At 37.2% G+C, this 24,486-nt stretch overlaps 1 protein-coding gene across 9 annotated transcripts in view; it reads right to left on the bottom strand.

Annotated features, from left to right (window-relative positions):
* The window catches only part of Lpp (LIM domain containing preferred translocation partner in lipoma), a 655,361-nt gene that overhangs the window by 418,036 nt on the left and 212,839 nt on the right, over positions 1 to 24,486 (bottom strand). For 8 of the 9 annotated variants that reach the window (XM_071615170.1, XM_071615174.1, XM_071615173.1 and 5 more), the window contains one exon: positions 18,774 to 18,975. In XM_071615170.1, coding sequence (XP_071471271.1) covers positions 18,774 to 18,966 — 193 coding nt within the window. In that variant the 5' untranslated portion in view covers positions 18,967 to 18,975. The remainder of the gene's footprint in view (positions 1 to 18,773; positions 18,976 to 24,486) is intronic. The other variant, XM_071615175.1, reaches the window with a different exon arrangement.

Here is a 24,486-nt window from a genome sequence, read left to right as displayed (position 1 = left end):
TTTGGACCAGGGTTCTAAGAACTACAACTTATTTATTCAGTTATAAACCCTATTTATCCTAATGGAGCTACCTAATCTAATCACAGGAACTATTTAAACTCATTTTTTGACCTTGTTGCCCTAAGAGATCCCATATTATTTTCTATAAATAGTAAAGAAAATTGTATTTTTTTAAAAAAAATATACATCATAAAAATAGTCAACCACTGGGGCTGGGGTTGTGGCTCAGCAGTAGAGCACTCAACTAGCATGTGTGAGGCGCTAGGTTCAATCCTCAGCACCACATAAAAAAAAAATAAATGAATAAAATAAAGGTATTGTGTCCAACTACAACTATATATATATATATATATAAATTTTTTAAATAGTCAACCACAATGATACCACACTGAGCAGTCCTCTGGGTAAGCCCAACAAGCCACATGGAGGATGTAGAGGTGATTCTTGGCACCTGCACACTCACAAAGAAATTTTCTGAGTTTGCCATTCTCCATCTGCATTCTAGAGCATTCTGTGTCATTCTGGGTCCTCAAATTGAGGGTTTCCACGACAAGGGAGAGTAAATCATTGAAGTTTTGGAGATCCTACAATGGAACCATCCAGTTTAAAGGAACGAGGAGTCCAGGTGGGGATATAACAATTCTGAAAGGCTAAAGGGGTAAGAGAAATTAGATGTGTTCTTTGCCACCTGCAATGGCAGAACTGGACCAAAGGCAGATCTGGAGAACAGCATATTTCACTTAAATGTGAGGAAATACTTTGAGTCTAAACAAAACATGGGTAAAGCTATAAATAAAACATGCCTCACCTCTACCACGAAGTCAAGTCAAAGTAAATCTAAGATTGCTGAAGAGGATATATCTGCACTCAGGGAACTACTGCTATTTGGTCTTTTGTCCTTTAAGTGAGATTGAGAGTCATTATTTTGATTTAATTGTTACTGTTAGAATATAGTGCCCACACATCTTATTAAATTTATGCGTAGACAGTTTAAGGTTTATTCTCTCAGCAAAAGGGACTTTCTCCCACTGTATTTTTTGAAGTGTTGTTACATTTATGAATATCAGTTTTCACAAATTTAATTTGTACTGTGCCACCTTAATAAAACTCCTAATCATGACTTACCCACCCAATAATCAACGAAAATTTCCTGTGTCTTGACTATGTGGTGAACTTAATGGTGAAAAGCACAGAGCCACAAGCTCTCAAAGTCAGTGTAGTTGACAAAGTAACTCCAGTGTTGCCTCACTGAAATGAGTACCTGCCTTATGTTTGTCTGTTTGCTTTTCGTTGTTCCTTTCCCAGAGATTTATAACTCAGAAGTGGAGACAGGAAGGTCCCATTTGATGAGGACTGGGTGACAATCATCAAGATGTGATCAGATTGTTAAGGGCTTTGGTTTTGCTTTGTTTCTTTTTTAGAGGGCAGATGCTTGCAGTTTTAAGTACTAACTAAATTACATGTAGAAATTATATATCGATAAGACTAAAAAGATAGAATTCAAATCAGATTAAAGATAAACTCCAAAAATCACAACTGTCCAGAGACAAAAAGTACCATTTCTATTGGTTACACTAGAAATACCGAATAAGCCTGAAAAACAACTTCTTAGAGATGGTGGGACTCATACATCAGTAATGGGGTGGGCCTACCTAAATGTCATTTTTTAGAACTGTGCCACTCAGAAACACCTCTATTGTGGATAATTCTGTAGATCACCAGGTGATTCTTTACAGAGGGAGGGCAGAGGATCACCATTGACAGTTAAGGCCCCAGCAACATAACACTGGCTATATTCCAGGAAGCTTATAGATTGTCAGCCCTGGAGTAGAAGAAAGATACAGTAAGGGACTGCACAACCTTTTCCATGTTAGCCGGGTCCTCAAGGAAAAAAGTCTATGGGTTACAACGCTGGCTATAGGAAGCATTCTAGTTCTCAAATGTACACATGAGGGAGAAAGCCCAGAACTAACTGCTGGATGAAGACAGAGAAAATGGAGCACCCTCATTTTTGAGCTTCACAGAGATCATGATTCTATCTAGCTCTGTAAGAAATAGCTGTATTGGAAAAGGCACACATTTAGGGTTGTTAGTACTTCTTGCACTTTTTCTTTCTTCTTTACCAGAAAATTCAGTAGTCACAGTCCTACCTCTCCCCCAGTACATTTAGTTCAATGAGAAAATTTTGCAAAGTTTGGGAATGTTGGGAAAACTGGCCAGGAGGAAGAACCTAACAAAATCATTTCATCAAGGAAAAACTTATGGCTTAGGGTGTTAAACAGTTCCACCAAAGACACAGAAGCAAAAGGTAAGTATACAAAATACTCAAAGACCCCGGTGAATGTCAAAGATTTCCAAGTACTAGGATATGCTAACACTAGAAAACAACCTATTTTTAGTGTGCGAGGTTGTTTTTGAGAATCATCATGCCATTGAACCAATGTTTTCCTATTATGGTTTTTTCCATTCCTCAGCAATTACTGATAATGATTGGCCAAAATATGCTCAACTAAAGGGAACACTGGTAGGTAGTAAGGTTGTGACAACCTGTTTGGGGAAAGGTCCACCTCTACCCTTCAGGCAGACAGAGGAAGAGAAAGATAAATGGGGAATAAAAAGGTAAATGCATTGGTCAAGGCCAGAGTAAAAACTGGTAACAGCCCCAAGAGAAAAATGCAGAAGTTGTAACTCTCAGCACTTATTGTAAACCACCAGCCATTCTCACTTCCCCTGACAACAGAGGTGACTTTTGCCAGTGAGGGAAGAACTAGTTTCATAAACAATTATCAGAATAAGAAATAAGGGTGGAGTGCTAGGGGACCAAAACCATGGTGGATTGCTTTTCAACTATATGATCAATGGATTTGTCCCTTCAGCATTCTATCAGACCAGTTCATACTAAAATCGAGTCAGCAATTATTGGTTGCATCAATGTGGTTGAATCTCTGATTCAGAAATACAAAAAGCTTAAGATGGAGAGAGATAAACTTGACCTGAAGAGTTAACTTTCAAAATATATAACCTGCTATAAGAGCCAACAAATGAGCTGGGCAGAAAAGCAAAAGGAGATTTACTAGAGTTATCAATTGCCATATTATCAATATTATCATTATATAACACAGTAGCATGCGGGGAGCATTAAATGGTGTATTTTCCAAAGAGTTTCTGGCCAACTGGGTGAGGCAATGGCCTCCTTGAATCAAAACCTATTGCTCCTTAAAGCTTGCATAGCTGCCTTGATTAAACACAGCAGCAGGCTCCAGTTGAAGGGACAATTCTTTTTTTCAAGGGAGGTAGAACAGAGTAATTGCCAGATGTTTGCAATTTTTGCTATAAAAAGATGGCTGCTTTCCATTCCTGAGTATGTTGGATCTTTTTTTTCTTTCTACCCAAGCTATTGTGGTTCACTAAAATAGGCCACTGCACTGATGAGTCATCATTCAAAACGGCAATAATGGAAGCAGAACAAATATGACATTTTAAATTCACATATAAGAGAAATAAATTAAAATGTACAGGTAATAGTTATATGCTAAGCAACAGAAAAATGCTGCAGTCTCAAAAACTCAATTTTGATTCAGAAGAGTTATGCTTGGATCTCCTCCTGACTACTTTCTTCCTATAGGACTAGGTGCAAGTAACTTCCTTGCCAAGGCTTAATCCCCTCAACTGTAAAATGGGGATTAGTATCCCCACCTGGCCTCCCTTGCAGCAGGAAGAACTCATGCCCTATTTATCTCTATGTCCTACCTTGCACATGTGCAGCCCAGAGATGTGCAAATATTTGTTGTATGAAAAGGGAGGGAAAATATATGCAAGTGTTTAAAAGACATATAATGATATGACATATCATGATAGAACTGTGTGTAAACACTATACATTATATTGTAAGTACAAGGTATTTTCTGATGTAATTATTAGAACCATCCCCATTGCCACAACCAAATATTCAGTTATCTCTTCCAATTCTGTCTACTAAATTTAGTAAAAAGAGAATAAAAACCTGTTCTTTATTTAAGCAGCACCAATATAACTGGCTTGGGAGACTGGTGTCCCCTTAGGTAAGGGGTGTTATCTTTCTTAATGAGTGACTTAAGAATCTCTTTGAGGGTTTGATGACATATGAATCCTTTTCCTGGAAAAGACATACACATGGGCCAAGTCTGAATACAATTTCAGGAGATGGGCTAAATTTCAAGTATAAATCCCAGAAATGAAGACGACCCATGATAAAACCCCTAAATAAACTAATTTTTCTGCTATTATGTAGTTAATAATATCCCTCACTTTGTCGTTTGATATTTAGGAAAATTAAAGATTTAAAAAATAAATGACTAGTTATTAGCCTACTTCATATAATGTTCATCTACATTGTTAACTGCAAATAAAGTTCAATAATAAAAATATTACTTCTCAAAAATATACTATAAACTCAAATCTTTCATATTTTCACCTTGACACAGCTGAAGTAAAATAGAGGTCTTTGCAAGAAAGATGTTATGAAAATTCAAAAACTAGACAGACTGACTGATATGTCATAATTCTAGCAAGAACAAACATCAGGCAAACCAGTCCTGAAAAGTCAAGCAACAAATACATTATCATAGTACAACAGAAGCATAAAACAAAGATAAGCTTTTAAATTGGCAATATGAACTATATTTGGGCACTTATGATTTTAAAATCTGTGGATTAAGAAAAAAACTATGAATTATGACTCCCAGAGGCAAAGTTGGTGTTTTAATTTTAATCACAACAACAACAACAACAATGATAGCAGTATCCATTGATCTATTCATTATTTTGGGCCAGGTGCTATGCCAATCTTATCACTTCATTTAACATTCAAAACAATTCTTTGAAATACACATCTCTTACTTTAAAAGTGAGTAAAAATGGAGAGAGCTTAGGTAGGCACTCAACCTGGTGGGGCAAGGTTCCCAGAGAAATTAAAGGTTGAAATCAATCAAAATTTGAACACAGAACTCTCTGGTGCCAGAGTCTACATGCTCAACTGCTGCCTCCCCTGATTCTCTCCTCTTTGCAATCTTCCAGTGTTATCTTGGCCCCAAGTAAACACTTCCTTCTGACTCCTCTGATGGAGTTAACCCTATAATTACTTCACAAATACAGGCTTTAATTAAAGCTCTATAGTGTGAGTTAAACGATCATCTTCATATGCAAAGTTCCTAATGAAAATGTAAACTTCTTCAGGACTAAAATTTGCTTCTAATTTTTGTTAACTATTATATATAACCTTGTTCAATAAAATATCATGAGATGCATCTGAATTGGCCCCAATAAAGTCACCAAAGTTAAGTGTAGAGGTTGAGATATAGAAAAGCAAAATCTGTCTACCAGGGACCCTATCAGCTGGGCATGAATGACACTTCATCCTCCTTTTCAATGGTGACATTTCTAGGTACACATAATATTACTTAAATGTTTCTTTTCCAGCAACTAACTATTATAGAGAAAGCACTAAATAAAACTGAAATAATTGTAACATATATGAGCAGATCAATAACAAAAAATAACTCCAAATTAAAATATCATTTTAAGGTCAATAAACTTGTCAGTGATAACTAAAAAAGTTTAAGCAATAAGATATAACAGACTTGCATTAATAGAGATATAAAGTGCTTATTCCATATGTTTTCTGAAATGTTTCCTTGGTAGTGACTTCTTGAGATCACAATGGCTGACTTATATTTTCATATATCATGTGCATCCATGAACAGATGAATCCTAAATAATTTTCAAACAGCTCTGAATGGCAACCACTGGGGGAAATACTACAGAGAAATTTTTCTTTCTTTTATTAAAAAAAATTAAGTGAGATTCAGTGTAATGTTGAGATAAAGCTACAGACTTGGATCAGGAGATAGGCTCAAATTACAGCTTTGCTCTGTGCTAGATTTTCACACTGTGTACATTAAACCCTCTACAGATGGAAGGGTGATGACATCTTTTACAGTGTGACTGGAAAGATTAGGTAAACAGTAAAGCAAAATGGACTTCAGATGCAAGAGAGACTAATAAATCCATGAAAACGTTTTTCAAATCCTTCAGACACTGTTGCACCAGAGAAATTGTTTAGTTAAAAATCAAAATCAGTGATTAGGGGCTGAGGTTGTAGCTCCGGGGTAGAACACTTGCCTAGCATGTATGAGCCTGTGTGGGTTTGATCCTCGGTGCTGCAAAAAAAAAAAAAAAAAAAAATGCTTTTTTTATTATGTAGTATTTAGTTTACATTACCAAAACATAAGGGAAAATATTAAGACTTAGTTAAAAGTGGCTTCTCTGTTTATTAGCCTCATGGTGGATCCTCTGAATCTGGGATTTTTATTTGTGTCTTGGAACCATGATAATGTAGGAACTATAATGAAATTACAGGACACATTGGTGATTGAACTAGATATGTGAGAAAGTGCTCTGAAATTATTCACATGTATGCACATGTACACATACATATTTAAAGTTACAAGCTGTGATAAATATTTCATAATAAAATCCTTATTTCATTGCTTCCTGTTTTCTCAGGGTCACCCCAAAGTGTGGAGAAGTAAGAAACAGAACAACAACGAAAAAAATGTTTAAGTTGGCTCCATCTCAAATTCTTCAGGGTGTTGTGTTTGACTAGGTAAAAAGGATGACCTGAGATTGTTTCAAGAGAATACTTTATTCCTCTTCATTTGCCTTAGCATTTATAATGTACAGAAGCATTTCATTCTAAAGCCTAAGAGATGACTGAGGAGAGATGGCAATGATACTTAGAGCCAGGACTACAAGGACGGTGCCTCTTGTCCATACTCCTAGATAAGTATTCCCTTGTTTGTGGGTCCTTCCTCTCTAGCTACCCCACTTCCTGGAGCTATTCCTAGAGGTGCACATGACAATGTTTGGATCTACCCAGAGTGAAGTCATCCTACTCCCCCTGCAGAGCTACTCCCAGGAGACCACAAGCACTCCTTGAGGACATTAGCAAAGAGCTGCTGAAATCACAAGGGTCACAGTGGACTCCGTTCTTGGTTTTTGTGCATGCTGTTCCTATTGCTTGGCATGTGAAGCTGTCCACTGCCCTTTTCTAACAAACAACTCATTCTCCAAGACTCAAATCAGACATCCCTTCTCAACAAAATTCTCCCCAGTTCCTCTCATAAAACATCCTTCATTATCTATTATGGCACTAAATTTTCATGATGCATGAGCAGTGCCTGTTATGTGTCTATCTTGACCAGCAGACCATCTATTCTGTTTGAAGACAACAACATATAAAACAATGCAGAGAACAAGTCATAAGAGAGAATGATGGAAGGGCAAAGTGCTGGGAGCCCCGGGGCACCAAATCCCAGGGATTTGCACTCATCCATCCTAGGTGCTGTCCTTGGCTGTCTAGTCTGAAGTAATTTTAAGGAAGGATGATAAAAAAAAACACCATACTCTTTTGACTTTTTTTTTTTTTTAACAGTTCTCTCCTTAGGTCAATCACTGTTTTAGGCTATAATTTTTTATATGGTATATTTGCCCACAGGCTCAGGTGTCAGATTTATTTTTATAATATCCACAATGAATTCATTTATAGATGATTTACATAGACCTTCCGTGACCCAAATTGACTGAGATTTCAGGCATCACAACTGATGTACCACAAAAGTGAGTGCTCTATAATACAGAAAACTGAACATCTTGTGGGACACTCTAGAAGAATCGATCTTTTATTGTTCTTGTTTTAAATATTCTTTCTTCTGTTTTTTTTTTTTTTTTTTTTTTGGATCCTAAATAAAAGTCTTTAGGACAACATATGTAAACATATGTAAACAAATGATGTCTGAGATGAAAGCTCAGAGGGAAAAGTATAGCAATGTGAGACTATTTTGAGTCCCTGAATCTCTACATTGTACACTTGTAGAACTATCAAAAGAAAACGGTTCCTTTCAGAGAGAAAGAACACCCAGAGGACCTAGAGAAGGTTCACAAAGCACTGAGCACTGGTCCTTGGAGTGAATGAAGTAAAATAGTAGTGACCAAATTTGGGTTAAGCATCAATCAGAGGACTTGGGAGTGTAGTTTTGTTCTAATGCATATTGTTAAGTCCATGCACTGAGATTCTGATTCTGAAGGACTGAGATGATATTTAGGACCTGTATTTTGTTTTTTTTTACAAGTTTTTCTGAAGTCTGGTTAGCTTGGAGAACGACTGAGAGAAGCTGTACATTATAGCAGTGATCTTAAAATATACAAGCAATTGAAGTTGCACAAAAGATGGTACTTTAAGAAATCTGCATGTATTTCATTATCTTGCTGTTATTAAAATTTTTATTTTGAAACGTAGACTCATAGAAAGTTCCAAAAATAGTACAGAACCCCATGTATAGTTTACTCTGGTTCTATATAGCTATAGTGCATCATCAAAACCAGAAAACTGACCCTGTTACATTACTGTGAACTAGACTTCTGGCATTGACATGATTGTGTATATAGCTCTAAACAATTTGATCCCATGTATAGGTTCATGTAATTATCACCCCAGTCAAGATACAGACACATGTTCCACCACCACCAAAGTCTCCTGTTGCTTTCTCTTGATATGAATGCTCACTTGCTATCCCACTCCTCCATCTCTGTTCTTTAACAATCACTCATCTGTTCTCTAACTCTAAAGTTCTGTCATCTCAAGAATATCCTATACATGAAATTATACAACATAACAACCATTCGAGATGGACTGTATTCTGTTCAGCTGAATGCTATCAAGATCATTGCAGGTTTGCATATGTAACAACAGTTCTTTCCTTCTTTATTAGTAAATACTATCATTCCATTCTGAGAACACACCACCAGACTTAAACACTTGCCCACCAGAAGACATTTAAGTTGTTTCCAGTGTTTTGTCATTATAGAAAAATAGTTGCTATAAACATTCATGTAAAGGTTTTCATGGAAACATAATTTTTCATTTCTCTGGGTTAAATGCCAATGAGTACAACTGCTGAGTCATATGGATAGTACATGTTTACTTTTGTTAAAAAATGGCAAAATTTTCCAAAGTGGCAATACCAATTACACATTCCTATCAGCAGTGTAAGAGATGGTTCCTCCTCACCTATCCAACATATGGTATAACTTTTTTTTATTTTAGCTGTCCTAATAGCTGTGGTGGAATTTCACTGTGGTGGTATTTCACTGTGGCTTTCTATATTCTAATAAAGAATAAATGAAACTAAGCTCTGACCAGAACTAAAATATGCAGTGAACTACTACAATATACATTTATATACTTTAACATAAAGACAAATAAAGAAGGTCTCATCACACAAATTGGCATAAATCACTCACTGCTTTTGAAACCATGTAGGGGTTAAGAATCCATCATCTTATTAAGAATTCATAAACTCACAGGCTTACAATGAATGAGATTTCTGTCAAAAGTACATTAATTTCTTTTTCTAACACATCTCATCCACTCTGTGTAGGTATATTTCTTCTATCACTGTAGTCTCCAAATAAGTTACCCAAAATGCATCTGTGACAGGACAGTGGCCATCATGGAAGAAATCCACAGGTGCAAAGCTCGGCTTTACAACTTATTGTTCAGAAATACCAAACAAGCCACTTGGCCTTACTGAGTCTCTAAACTGGAACAATAACCCCTCCCTGCACACAAGGATTCTCTGTTTTAAAACAGCATTCCTAGACAAAGTTCTAGCACCTCCTAGAAATATAATCAGGGAATTAACTATTCTCATTTAGGAAACAAAGATTTAACATACCAGTTTCAGAATTCTATAGTTTATGATACTGAGGCATTATGATTCTATCACTATTATTAGGAGTTCATAATATTTATCATTATTTATAGAAACCAGTATCAATAATAATATATTAGCACATGTTTATTAGTATTGTAGAATTTGTTTTATAACTCAGAATAATTATTAGCAAAAGTATGTATGAGTTTGCATATGGATTTCCAGTTTTCCCAGCACCATTTGTTGAAGAGGCTATCTTTTCTCCAATGCATGTTTTCGGAACCTTTGTCTAATACAAGATAATTGAAATTTTGTGGGTTAGTCTCTGTATCCTCTAATCTGTACCATTGGTCTACCAGTCTGTTTTGGTGCCAATACCATGCTGTTTTTGTTACTATTGCTCGGTAGTATAGTTTAAAGTCTGGTATAGTGATGCCACCTGTTTCACTCTTCCTGCTACAGATTGCTTGCTATTCAGGGTCTCTTATTTTTCCAGATGAATTTCATGATTGCTTTTTCTATTTCTATGAGGAATTCCATTTGAATTTTTTTTTATTTTTTTTTAATTTTTTATTGTTGGTTGTTCAAAACATTACATAGTTCTTGATATATCATATTTCACACTTTGATTCAAGTGGGTTATGAACTCCCATTTTTACCCCGTATACAGATTGCAGAATCATATCAGTTACACATCCATTGATTTACATGTTGCCATACTAGTGTCTGTTGTATTATGCTGCCTTTCCTATCCTCTACTATTCCCTCTCCCCTCCCCTCCCCTCCCCTCCCCTCCCCTCTTCTCTCTCTACCCCCTCTACTGTCATTCATTTCTCCCCCTTGTATTATTTTTCCCTTTCCCCTCACTTCCTCTTGTATGTAATTTTGTATAACCCTGAGGGTCTCCTTCCACTTCCATGCAATTTCCCTTTTCTCTCCCTTTCCCTCCCACCTCTCATCCCTGTTTAATGTTAATTTTCTTCTCATGCTCTTCCTCCCTACTCTGTTTTTAGTTACTCTCCTTATATCAAAGAAGACATTTGGCATTTGTTTTTTAGGGATTGGCTAGCTTCACTTAACATAATCTGTTCTAATGCCATCCATTTCCCTGCAAATTCCATGATTTTGTCATTTTTTAATGCTGAGTAATACTCCATTGTGTATAAATGCCACATTTTTTTTTTTTATCCATTCGTCTATTGAAGGGCATCTAGGTTGGTTCCACAGTCTTGCTATTGTGAATTGTGCTGCTATGAACATCGATGTAGCAGTGTCCCTGTAGCATGCTCTTTTTAGGTCTATAGGGAATAGACCGAGAAGGGGAATAGCTGGGTCAAATGGTGGTTCCATTCCCAGCTTTCCAAGAAATCTCCATACTGCTTTCCAACAAGTAAATGAAAAAAATGCTCACCATCTCTAGCAGTCAGAGAAATGCAAATCAAAACCACTCTAAGATACCATCTCACTCCATTTGAATTTTGATCGGAATTGCATTAAATCTTTATAGAGGTTTTGGAAGTATGGTCATTTTGATAATGTTAATTCTGCCTATCCAAGAGCAAGGTAGATCTTTCCATCTTCTAAGGTCTTCTTTGACTTCTTTCTTTAGGGTTCTGTAATTTTCATTATATAGATCTTTTATCTCTTTCATTAAGTTGATTCCCAAGTATTTTTTTTTTTTGAGGCTATTGTAAATTGGGTAGTTTCCCTCTTTTCCCTTTCAGAGGATTTGTCACTGATATACAGAAATGCCTTTCATTTATGGGTGTTGATTTTATAACCTGCTACTTGGTTAAATTCATTTACTAGTCTAGAAGTTTTCTGGTGAAACTTTTACGGTCTTCTAGGCACATAATCATATCATCAGCAAATAGTGCCCATTTGAGTTCTTCTTTTCCTATGTGTATCCCTTTAATTTCTTTCATCTGTCTAATTGCTCTGGCCAGTGTTTCAAGAACTATGTTAAATAGAAGTGGTAAAAGAGTGCATCCCTGTCTTGTTCCAGTTTTTAGAGGGAATGCCTTTAATTTTTTTTTTTTCCATTTAGAATGATGTTGGCCTAGGGCTTAACATAGATAGCTTTTATGATGTTGAGATATGTTCCTATTATCCCTAATTTTTCCAGTATTTTGAACATAAAGGTGTGCTGTATTTTGTCAAAGGCTTTTTCTGCATCTATTCAGATGAACCTATGATTCTTATCTTTAAGTCTAGCAATGTGATGAATTACATTTATTGATTTCCATATGTTGAACCCCTATCTCTCACCATGCATAAAACTCAACTCAAAATGGATCAAGGACTTAGGAATAAAACCAGAGACCCTGTGTCTAATAGAAGAAAGAGTAGGCCCTAATCTCCATCATGTGGGATTAGGCCCCAAATTCCTTACTAGACTCCTGTGGCACAAGAATTAAAATCAAAAATCAATAAATGGGATGGATTCAAACTAAAAAGTTTCTTCTCAACAAAAGAAACAATCTGTGAGGTGAATAGACAGCCTACATCTTGGGAGCAAATCTTTACTCCTCACATATCAGATAGAGCACTAATCTCTAGGGTATATAAAGAACTAAAAAAGCTAAGCATCAAAAAAACAAATAACACAATCAATAAATGGACCAAGGACCTGAACAGACACTTCTCAGATGATATATAATCAATTAACAGATATATAAAAAATGTTCATCATCACTAGCAATTAGAGAAATGCAAATTAAAACCACTCTAAGATTTCATCTCACTCCACTCAGAATGGCAGCTATTATGAAGAGAAACAACAATAAGTGATGGCCAGGATGTCGGGGAAAAGGTACACTCACTCATACATTGCTGGTGGGACTGCAAATTGGTGCAGCCAATGTGGAAAGCAGTATGGATACTTCTTGGAAAATTGGGAATGGAACCAAATTTGACCCAGCTATCCCTCTTCTCAGTCTAGACCCAAAGGACTTAAAAACAGCATACTATAGGGACACAGCCACATCAATGTTTATAGCAGCACAATTCACAATTCAACTGTGGAACCAACCTAGATGCCCTTCAATAGATGAATGTATTTTAAAAATGTGGTATATATACACAATGGAATATTACTCAGCAATAAAAGTGAATAACATCATGGCATTTGCAGGTAAATGGATAGTTAGATAAGATAATGCTAAGTGAAGGTAGCCAATCCCCCCCAAAAAAACAGATGTTGAATGTTTTCTTTGATATAAGGAAGCTGACTCATAGTGGGATAGGGAGAGGGAGCATGGGAGGAATAGACAACCCTAGATAGGGCAGAGGGGTTGGAGGGGAAGAGAGAGAGAATGGGGGTATAAATGAAGTGGAATGTGATGATCATTATTATCCAAAGTACATGTATAAAGACACAAATTGGTGTGAATATAATTTGTATACAACCAGAGATATGAAAAATCGTGTTCTAGATGTGTAATAAGAAATGTAATGTATTCCGCTGCTCATATATAAATGAAAATAAATAAATAAATAAAGTTACATGCAAAAGAATATGTAAAAGTTTATAAAATGCTTTTATTGAACAAACAATATTTTATCATTTGATCAATATTACTTATTATTAATAACAATATAAGCCATGTTTATTATAGAAAGAAATACAGTCCATGAGGTCAAGAATTAGTTTGTTTTGCTAATTGCCATTACTTCAGCCCTAGAAGAGTGTCTGGCACCAAATCTATTTTACATAAATGACTATTGAATAAGCATACAATATATTCCTTAGGGCTGTAAAGCATTTTATATTTCAAAGACATTTTCAAACATATCATTATATTTGATTCTTAAAACAATCATAAAGGTAATTAATACTGCCAATTAATTTATAAATTAAGGAGACAGTTGTGGAATAGAAGAGTATCATACCCAAGGTCAAATGCTAAAACTGATAATGTAAATGCCCAGACCACCAAGCCAGTGCTGCACCATTGAGCTTCTGAATCTGATAAGGCCTATGACATTCTGGCATGATTTAACAGCATCCAAGAACTAGAAGTTATTTTCTCTGCAAGAAGATGCAATGTGACGATCAAATTAATACAATTAATATCTGATCCTTTAATAAATGAACAGCTTGTCCTTTTACCCCCTGAGGACCTGAAAATTAAAACCCATATATTGCACTCCATAGTGATAGATTAGGCCTAAGATGTTACTCTGATCCAAAAAAAAGGGCATGCCAGTCAAACCCAAGTCTCATTAGAGACTCATTGTGACTGTCCTCCTGGTACACTATGCATAATTATAACTACCATCAATGACACTGCGACCTCTCATTTGTGACTGCTCACAATTTAACAAGACTGTCAGGATACAAAAATAATATGGATCCCATTTGTATCTCCAAAGTCATAGGCAAGTGTCACCTTGCATGGGAACAAGGACTATAAGACCCCAGAGAGCACACGGTGAGTCTAAATATTTAGATATTGCCATGTTCTCCCACTGACGACTTCAGGTGTAAATGGAAAGAGGTTTCCTTAACAAGAAAACAAAACAGCACCAAACTGGCCTATGCATTTGAGACAGAAATAGTGAGTAAACTCCATTCTAAGTGATTGCTTTAAACATATTGCCACAGTGACCATCCCTCTCTCTTACATGCTACTCCTCTGCTAAACAAAACAAATGTGTACTGCCAAATCAGAACACATGACTTTACATCACTATTGGCTAACTCTCCACCAAGTATCAGTAACCTAGTAATTGTCAATCCGAGGATCCAAATGTCAATCTTGCCTTAGCCAGTGGTAGTGATACAGTGAAAAGAGTACACTTAGGAAACCTGGGATCTGGACCCAGTTCAACTCCAACCTCTTGAGTAACCTCAGGAAAGCCTCTCCCTGCCATCTCAGTGTATGTCTTCACATCTGGCAAAGGGAAGAACTAAACTGGACAACTTTCACGCTTTTTTTCTGGTTCAACTACTCAAAGACTTCACAATTAGTACAGGAACAATGGCCCAAGCATGAAAGTATAAAGAAAATAATTTCGGCTGTCAGCTCCATCATGGGGACTCCCATCATTTATGTTGTATCAACATTTTGTTATGAGTACTGTGCCAATCCCGTATTAGCAGTGATCTATAACTATTTCTTCTCCATGGAATGGATTAATAACCTCAGGGTAGCAGAAAGCATAGCAAGTTCTGGTAAACTAAATTCCAGCTAAGGACTGCTTTTTAATAAAATTTATCTTGCCTCTCCTGGTCTATCTTTAAAAGCTTAGACAGAATAAGGTGAGCAAAGCTAGAAACAGAGGCCTAATTTTTATCATATAGAAATATACAAGGTAATATGTAGGAATAGTTTATGAAAAGGATCACCATTTTGAAATTAATTTCAAGGAGGAATCATAGAATAATAAAACAATGGAATTAAAAAGGACATTAAGTTGTCTGGTCCAACCAAGAAGAGTCCTTGAAAATCAGCTCAGAGCTCTAGATACTCTTTTACTACCTCCATCATACTTTAATAAGCTACTTTATTTCTGATACTCCACCAGTCAGTGAAATGGCACCAATACCTGTTCTATGTACCTCAGAGAGCTACAGTAAAAATTCTCTTCTGAAAATTAAAAGAATGAAATGAAAGTGCTCAAGAAATTAGAAAGGATTGTGTCAATATAAAGGGATTCAACTGAAAGCATCATCTTCACCTGGCATCTGATAAATTCACTTTTCAAAAATCTAACACAATATTTTTTAAAAGGTATTTCATAGATTTAAAAAGAATTCAATTCTAGCTAGGTGTGGTGACACATCTATACTCCCAGAGACTCAGAAGGCTGAGACAGGAGGATTGGAAGCTCAAGGCCAACCTTGGAAGCTTAGCAAGGACCTCAGCAACTTAGTGAGACCCTGTCTTAAAATAGAAAATAAAAAGACTAAAGAATGTAGCTCAATGGTAAAGTGTCCTAGGTCCAACAGTCATTACAAAAAAAGAAAAGAATAAAGAAAATTGTCCATCCTAGGCCATAAGACAACGCCAAGTTTACAAACTTGCAAACATTACAAATCACTCTAGATTAGTATCTGTTAAAATGATGTAGTTTTAAAAAATCTCCAAAATTTAATCAACCAAACTATTAAAAGAAACAGTAAGAAAGAGTGGGATGAGAGAGGGTAATTGAGAGTCTAATTCCTAGAGTGACTGAAGTATAGGAAAACTTACAAACTTTACTATCTACCAAGAACAAAAGAAGAAATATATACTGTTATACCATCAAAAGTTTAATAAGACTTTGGTTTTGTTTTGTCTTGTTGCTTTTAAGTTGTTGTTCTTTAAAAGCAAAGAAAGAACCCAGATTTCAGGATAAATCATATTAAATGGCGGTGCAGAAGAATATTGCTCTTTAAAGAATATGCATGTTTTCCTCATCAGTACAGAATAGAGGAATTGATAGAACAAAATCATAAATACAAACCAAAATAATTTCACAGAAAATGATACTGACAACTGACACTATAAAATCTGTAAGAAGATAAAACAACAATAGCCACAGATACAGACAGACAGGTAAGTGGACAAGCTCATAGTATTAGACACAGAAAGGCATTTGGAAATGTTGAAGCATTTGAAGACAGCTGAGGAAACACAAATCTTTACAAAAATTAATGAAAAGTAGGAGAACAATGGAAATAAAATAAAAGAACCTAAGGTGTAAAGAGCTACTAACTGGGAAAAAGCATACCCCACTTTTAAGTGTACCAAAGCCCTTTAGAAAAAGGTTATTAGCAGAATATCTTATAAAAGAAAATTACAACATATAGGTATCACATAAATATAAGTTGATGTGGAAAATGTGGGTACTTTTATACTTTCACAGTTAGAATTTAAGAAGGAAAAAGCAGACCCCAGAGGTTACAGGCATAATATCAAGGCAAGAAATGTAATTGGTACTGTGAAGGGAGCAGTGGTTAATCAACTGCTGGACTGCAAAGCTCCAAGAAGGGGCAGAGTAAGATAAATGGAAATGCAAGTCGTAGGATGAAGCTGCTCACAGGAAGACACAGATCACAGCTCCATTTCAAAAATTTATCAGCCGCGAATGACAGAGACATCACCTCCCCTCATTAAGCTTCCATTTCCTTATGGGAAAAACAGGCTTCGTAGGGTTAGGATGAAAAGGCAATAATATAATCATGGAAGAGCTTAGTGCCTGGTATATACTACATGTTATAAAGGTGACAAGAATAAAAGTAGGTGCGATAACAAAAGTCAAAGAAATGTGACAGTCACTGCAAGACTTGGTATTCAGAATAAAGTCTAAAGGAGCATGGTATGCGTCTCTCATCTTCTTATCTCATATGTGTATGTATTGGCCTACTTAATACAGAACATGCAGTGCATAGCCTAACTCTCCGGCATGACATCAACATACCTGCTAAGACTTCTTCACATTGCCTCCAACTTACTCTTTAACTGACCATGTCTGTATTCCTATTAGAAGGAAGCCCTTTTGAGTTATCTCCAAAGTTAGGAGACAAAGTAGCAATGTCAAGGAGTAATTAGAATAGGAAAATGTTGAGAAAACAAATGAGGAAGCCAACACATGGCTCCTCCTGTCCCCGTGAGAGCAATCCTCTTCCAGATCCCATTTCCAAGCCCCACAATCACTAAAGAATGATGAGTCAAAGAAAACCAATTCCACTAAGACCCTGATTAGTTGCAAAAAAAATGCAGTCTCCTTCAAGGGCAATAAAACTTCAAGCACTGCTATGGAGAACAGAAGAGTGCTGTGGGCTTCGTTTGCTGTTTTTCCAGAGCAAGTCTCTAAAGGTCTGGTCACCTTTTCTGGGGAAAGGACATCCAAAGATCCATAGCCACAGCTTCAGCCAAGCTGATGTATGACCCGCCCCCTACACTCTTCCTAGGCATTTGGCCACCTCACACAAGCTAGACGTCTAGACATCTCAACCCGGCTTCTGACATCAGTCCTAAAACACTAACAGACTAGCAAAGTATTTACTGGGAGTCGGAGAGAAATAGGAAGAAAAGAGAAAGACTAAACATTAACGCAGAACATGGAAAAGTCTTGGGAAATATTTCTAAACCAAACACGCCAAAATGTTATCCAAGAAGTAATGGAAAAAATCATGGAAAGGCTAAGATAATCTTTTTAAAAGGTGAGATGGGGTGGAAAATAGGGACAGAGCAGCTGACTCTCCTTCCACCACCTCTTCTTTCTCAGTTTCTAGAAGCATAGCATCCTTCTGTGTATTAGTTATAAATTATGGTTTCATAGGTTTGAATGAGCTGCTGATATTGACTGGCAAAAATATAGTACTACTTCAACCAAGAAGTACAGCAGCATTTGCACTGCCTGTACAGTTTAACACAAGAGTGTGTGTACCCCCACATGTGAATGCTCACTTCAGGCAGACCTTCACACCCCACTCAGTGTAAACCGAAGGTATGATTATTAAAAACCCCTGAATCTAAGGCTTCAGTCAGAATTGTCTGTGAGCTTTAGCAAGTGAAAACCTCCCAGAGCTCTGAAGACAACTTCATCCTCCAGCAGCCTAAGGCAGCAGAAAGAGCCGAAGAAGGGAAAATAATTCCAGGCACTCAATTAGATTCACTTCATATGGGTTTCTCATCAGACTATTGCTTAGCAACAATTTGGAGCAAAGGATCAATGGTAATGGGAACCATTAGATGGTGGACACATCCCCACGAGACAGTGGGCTGAGATAGAGGATAAGGTAGCACAAGGACACTAAGCTTTGAATAAAGAAGCCATATTTGAATAAAGAAGCCATATCCATAGACATATAACCCTTGTGAGGGCTTATTCTCTTTGTTTCTAAAAAAGGAATTGAGCCAGGTAATTACTGGAGGCTCATTAACCTTTGATAGTCCAAAAACTATGCTAAATACATTGTGAATTAATTTACAAGCCACCTTTTGGCCACACAACAATATACTATAAATCACTTCCATTATACTGAATTTTCCCATGGTGGACACTGAAATCTGAAATGCCAGCACTTACCCTCACCTCCAGGTTGCTTGTATGGGTTGTACTTGGGTTTTGGAGCCACTACAGGTGCAAACTTCTTGGGTGGCTGTTGTGTAGACACTGAAATACTGGGGGTCCCAAAAGAATGGGTGGTCTCCATCCGTGCAGGCACATGGCCAAGGGGCTCACCAGTGCTTTTGGGTGGCAGCCAAGATGGATGAGACATTATTGGAATCTGTAATAAAAAAGAAATAAACACAGTTTTTAAAGAAGCATGAAAGTGAAGGTGGCATACCTCACTTCACGGTTATTTCATCTTAATCCATGCCTAAGGACTTTAAATAAAGCTCTCTGGAAAAAAAAATAAGAAAGAAATAAGAAAGGTGAAGGAATATGGAAAAAAAGGAAAAACATGGGAGGAAGAGATATCATCAGAAAGAGAAGGAGAGTAGAAGGGGGAGAAAGGTTGGGAGAAAAGGAGAACAAGAAGACGACAGTCCCTCATGCTTGAATATCTCCTCTCCAGTAATTATTTATTTCAGTAGCCCATACTCTTGGAAAAGTAGATATGAAAAAAAAAAAAAAATGGTTCCTAACACGAAGAAGTTTCTTTATAGGAAATTGGGGGGAAAGTTTCAAATTTTATAAATAATCTATTAAAACAATTATTATACCAATTAAATTGTGATACCTAAATGAGGCAATGTTACCTAAGTGTGGTTTTAAAATGTGTGGCTGGGAGGCAGAAAAAGATAAGATCCTTCTTGCCTGGAGCATAGCCAGCAAGACCTCACGGAGGACAGCCACCCAGCTGGGCCCTGAATGCTGACCAGAGGCTGAGCCTGAACAATGGCAGGAAAGTCACACAGGCAGAAAAATACCAGCACTTGGTTTCATGTGACTGGAGGGGAAAGAAAAGAAAGTAACTAGCAGAACCAAAATATATGATAGAACCAAAGTGAGAAGAGATTACGTTTATCCTTCAGGCATTAAGGAAACAATAAAAGCTTATTTTGGGAAGAGGGGCATGACAGATGTCTGACAGAACCCTTTAAAATAAGTCCCCTCAAAGAGCAGTTCTGCTTCCTACCAAGAACAACTTGGAGATGACGAGGCAGGGGACACTGGTTGCCACAATGCCTGGAACAATTACTGGCATTTAGTAGCAAACAAATATTACCCATCTGTAATGCATAGGTCAGCCCTGAACAACAAAGAGATGTCCATTAAGAGCTACGCTGAGCAGGCACTATGTTGGAAATTAAGGAAAAAACCTAACTTTACGTGGGGAACAACTAGCCCAGCCTGGATGTTGCTCTGATCATATTATATACACTTTATGAAAAAGGGAAAGCCAAGTCTCCTCTGCCAGGATAAGCCAACCACTCCTCCATGCAGCCTGCCAAGGAGGGCTCTCCAAGGCTGATTACAAGAGCTCTCTAGCATGGGAGGCCCGGAAGGTAACATGTACCCACTCCCAGCCCTAACCCACCTAGTAATTTATTAATTGAACTGAATTAATTAAGAGGACTACATGATTACCTCCAGATGTCTGTAAAGAGAAAGAGCAAAGAAAATGCAGGAAGAAAAAAAGCCCTCAGCACATGACATAACAGTAGAGAAATAGGGTAGAGGAGGAGAGTTGGGACACAGTGAAGCCCTAGAATTGACATCAGTGCACACGGAGGATGACCGTCATGACTCTGAACCCTCTCCAAGGCACCTCCATTACTGAAAAACTAAGATTTAAAAGATCTTCTCTGTCAACCAGTGAAACAATACTAAAGTGTTGTATGCTGTTAACTGCTATTCAAAATGGGGGGAAGGAATGCTTCTGTTCCCATAGAAGGTCACTGAAAATTATATGACCATCTTACCAGGAGGAAAACACCTGGAGGTAGAATTTTGCCAGAAGAGTAGGATAACATGATCCAATAAGGAATACTCTGACTGGGAATCATGACACGTGTCATTGAAGCCAGTGACCACACTGGTCTTTCCCTCTGGTACAGAGCCTTTCTTTTCTTTTTCTATACTTCTTTATGTGCATGTATATATGCACACTTAAAAAACTGCAAGTTCCTTGAAAGGCAGGAACCATATATTTTATACAATTACTAAACCACCACTAAGGTGTAATACAAAACCAATATGGAGAAAAGACCAATAAATATCAGTTATACTCTAGAAATCTGCACATTTGGAATCATTTTAGCAAAGCAAAATTAAGTACCAAATCAAGCCCATGTGTCAAGGTTGAGAAACACTGTGTGTGTGTGTGTGTGTGTGTGTGTGTGCGCACGCATGCGTATGCATGCATTAGGGATTGAGCCCAGGGCCTTGTACATGCTAGGCAAGTGCTCTACCACTGTATATCCCCCACCCCAAGGAATACCAGGGTTTTTTTTGTTGTTGTTGTTTTTAACCAAGTCTCAGTCTTCTACCAAATGGGGACAAAACTAACTATTTTGCTTGCAACATCTCTAATGGGAATGTAAGTGAAGAGTAAATGGGATCAAAAAATGTTCAAGTTTTAGTGCACCGTGTAAATCTATAGTATATATTTTAATTGTATGCTTTTAAAAATAGGTTAATATCATACTTATAACTTCTCTTTAAAACAAAGATGCACATATCCAGAGCAATCCTATGTTACTTATTGAATGTGTCACACTGGCCTTTCCAGATATACTATAGACAAAAAGAAACAGCAGCTTCCAGGAGAATATATTTTTAAAAAGAAGATAAACCTTAAGAATCAGTATGCAAATGATTACTTCCATAGCTGCTTCAATTAGCCCAGCACCAAGAATTACACTGGCACTGCCTTCTGTAAGGAGGCAATTTAGGCTCCACCTCTGCTTCAGATGTTTGCAGATGCCCTTTACAGCATCTTCTCTTGCCATTCTCCTCCACATCAACAGTGAGCCAGAGACACGAGTCCCAAATGTTGTAATAAACATTCATGACTCTGAACACTTGTTCCAGCCCTTAAGCAGAATATTAGCAATGCCGTCCCCCTCTCTTTACTTTGCTCCAGTTCAAATATCTCTGACTCTGATTATTTCCCTAACTTGCCCCAATAGGAATAGCTTAATCCCTTTTCTGTGCTCTTCTAGTACTTTGGGGGTTTTGTTTGTTTGTTTGTTTGTTTTAACTTATAACAGTCCACAAGGAAGCAATTTATTTACTAGCCTATCTTCCCCAATTAGCTAGAAACTCTTGCATAGTCGCACTATACCAGCACAATGCCTGGCCAACAAGCCATTATAAGAAAATCTTATGCAGAAGAGACTGAACGAATGAATACAGTTATCCCTCAGTCACATATACCTGTCTAGAATTTCTAGCTCTCTGCCATAGGGGAAACAATCATCTCATTTCCGTATTTCTGGATTTGGTGGTGTAATGGATAGATTTCCAGATATTGAACCATCTTTGCATTCCTAGAATAAATCCTTCAAAGTCACATTTTTGGTGTTTTGAAACACTGATGAAATAACTATGTGTTTAGAATTGTTGTACATATACTTATAAGAAGATCATTTTGTAGTATTTTATCTCTGTTCATTTTACTTTTTATTAGGTTTTGATACAGGGGTTTGATAAACTATTCTAGACAATGGAATAGGATAATAATGACCTTGGAATTATCTGATCTTTAAAGGTTCATCAAGATTCAGTGTACAGTCATTCAAATATGAGAATATGACATCTTTTTAATAACAAATAATAATCATATTTCTAATAACTTCTACAATAGCAGCAGTCTTTTACTTCTTCTAAGGTGATTTTTCAGTCTTAGTTTTCAGGAAATTCATCCATTTCCTGAAACAAGCTACCTCTCAGTTAAAAATGATTTCTCCTTGACTACACATCACTTAGCTGCAAAGAATTACTTCCTCCATGTCCTTGAAGACATAAGCCACCCACTGTGTCCTTCATTTCATATGTGTGCCATGTTTCTACAGGTGGACAGTGCCTGGCACCCTTCTATTACACATTCATCATATAGTACTCTGCCTGATTGTGTGCCTGCATCCCCAAGTGAATTCTCGAATCCTTGACAGCAAAAGTGATTGTTGTTTGCAATCCGAGAGTCTAGTACATGATAGGTACTCAATAAAAATAATCTACTAATTTGCGAAAGGAATGAGTTTATATGTTTATCAGTGGAGCTCCAGATGAATCAGAATTTCACCCTTTACTTAAGTAACTTAACGTCTGTCTGAGGAAGATATATTTGTATGTGTATAATGAATGAGAAAGAGAGTAACATAGAAAACATAAGGGAAATGCTGGTGTTTGTTACAGGAGCTAGCACAGGCATGGCAGAGGTAGTCCTTAGCCAGAACTTCTAAAACAGAGGATCTGAAAGGTAACTGGAGCAACAAGAACAATGACTGGCAATAACGATACAGGAACAAAGCAAGGCATGTCTGAGGGTCAGGGACAGATCAGCTGTCCTGAAAAGAAGAAGGTAGGGAAAGAATAGTTAGGGAATAGTCTGAAAGAGAAAATGAGTTTCGTTTTAAAGGTCTCATGTAAAGACATATGCAGCTAGAACTTTTAACTTTGAACAGGAATCTAATGAGAGTGAAAACAACATGTAAAAAAAAAATTAGTCCATGTGGGATGGACCCACGGAAGTTTATAAATACAGTCATATAGATGCAGAGTTCCTCTGGCCCCAGTTCTAGTCTCAGCTATTCCAGAGTGATGTTTAATAAGGGAAGACACTCATGAGCAAATTGGTCATCTGTAAAGTTCCAAACAACTGATATTCTACAGTATTTTTCTTCTCTGAAATCTTTATATGGCCCTTCCATTTGATAAATGGATTTAGAGAAACCTGAAAAGTTTAACGAATGGATGAACAAGCAAGTCAATTGGGGCTACTCGGCAACTCAGAGAGACCCAAGGTAAACACAACGAAAAACAGAGGTAAGAGCTGGTTTTGATAGACCAAAACTTACCCTGCTCTTACTTCCTCTGGTTCTAGATGGGTTTCACTCTAGGCTTATAATCATCACGAAAGCAAGAAGTGAAAGGGAAGATCCCCATAGAGGATCTAAATATATACAACCCCATCATAAGAGAGGAAAACAAGAGCAATGGCCCTCCTCCAATCAAGATGCCTACTGTGAAGGGAGGCTCAGAGCCGTGGCACCCTGAGCACCAATTTTCCAGGTAATGTGCTAATGAAAGGCAATTAATAATTTTTGCTTATTACCTTTTCTCTGTTGCTCCTCTGTCATGGCCTTCTAATTATCCAGGAGGCACACAAAAGCCACACATTGACAACAAACAGCAACTATGCATTTAAGATTTGTTTTCTGTGAAGTGATCATCTATTGGCCACTCAGTCATCCCACCACCATATGAGGTAGCATTATGATTATCCACATTTAGCAAGGCAAGAAAGCAAAGCTGGGGGCTGAGGATGTTGCTAAGTAGTAATGCTTGCCTAGTATACAGAAGGCCTTGGGTTTAATCCCCAGTACCACATGCATGTGCATGGGCACACGTGGGCACACGTACACACACACACACACACACACACACGCACACACATACATGCAAAGTAAGGTTGGAAGGCTGTAAGTGGTTAAATGACTTGTTCAAGGAAACAATTAATAAATTGCAACTAACATTTAAACACAGATTTTTCTACCCCAAATCCACGGTCTCTAGCAGCAGCAGATTTGCTTTATTATCTCCACTCCTACCGCTTGGATTCTACTAG

This window comes from Marmota flaviventris, chromosome 8 (assembly GCF_047511675.1).
Source record: "Marmota flaviventris isolate mMarFla1 chromosome 8, mMarFla1.hap1, whole genome shotgun sequence".
Classification (NCBI taxonomy): Eukaryota; Metazoa; Chordata; class Mammalia; order Rodentia; family Sciuridae; genus Marmota; species Marmota flaviventris.
Note: the sequence above shows the minus strand (reverse complement) of the source record. Positions and strands in the feature narration are given on the sequence as shown.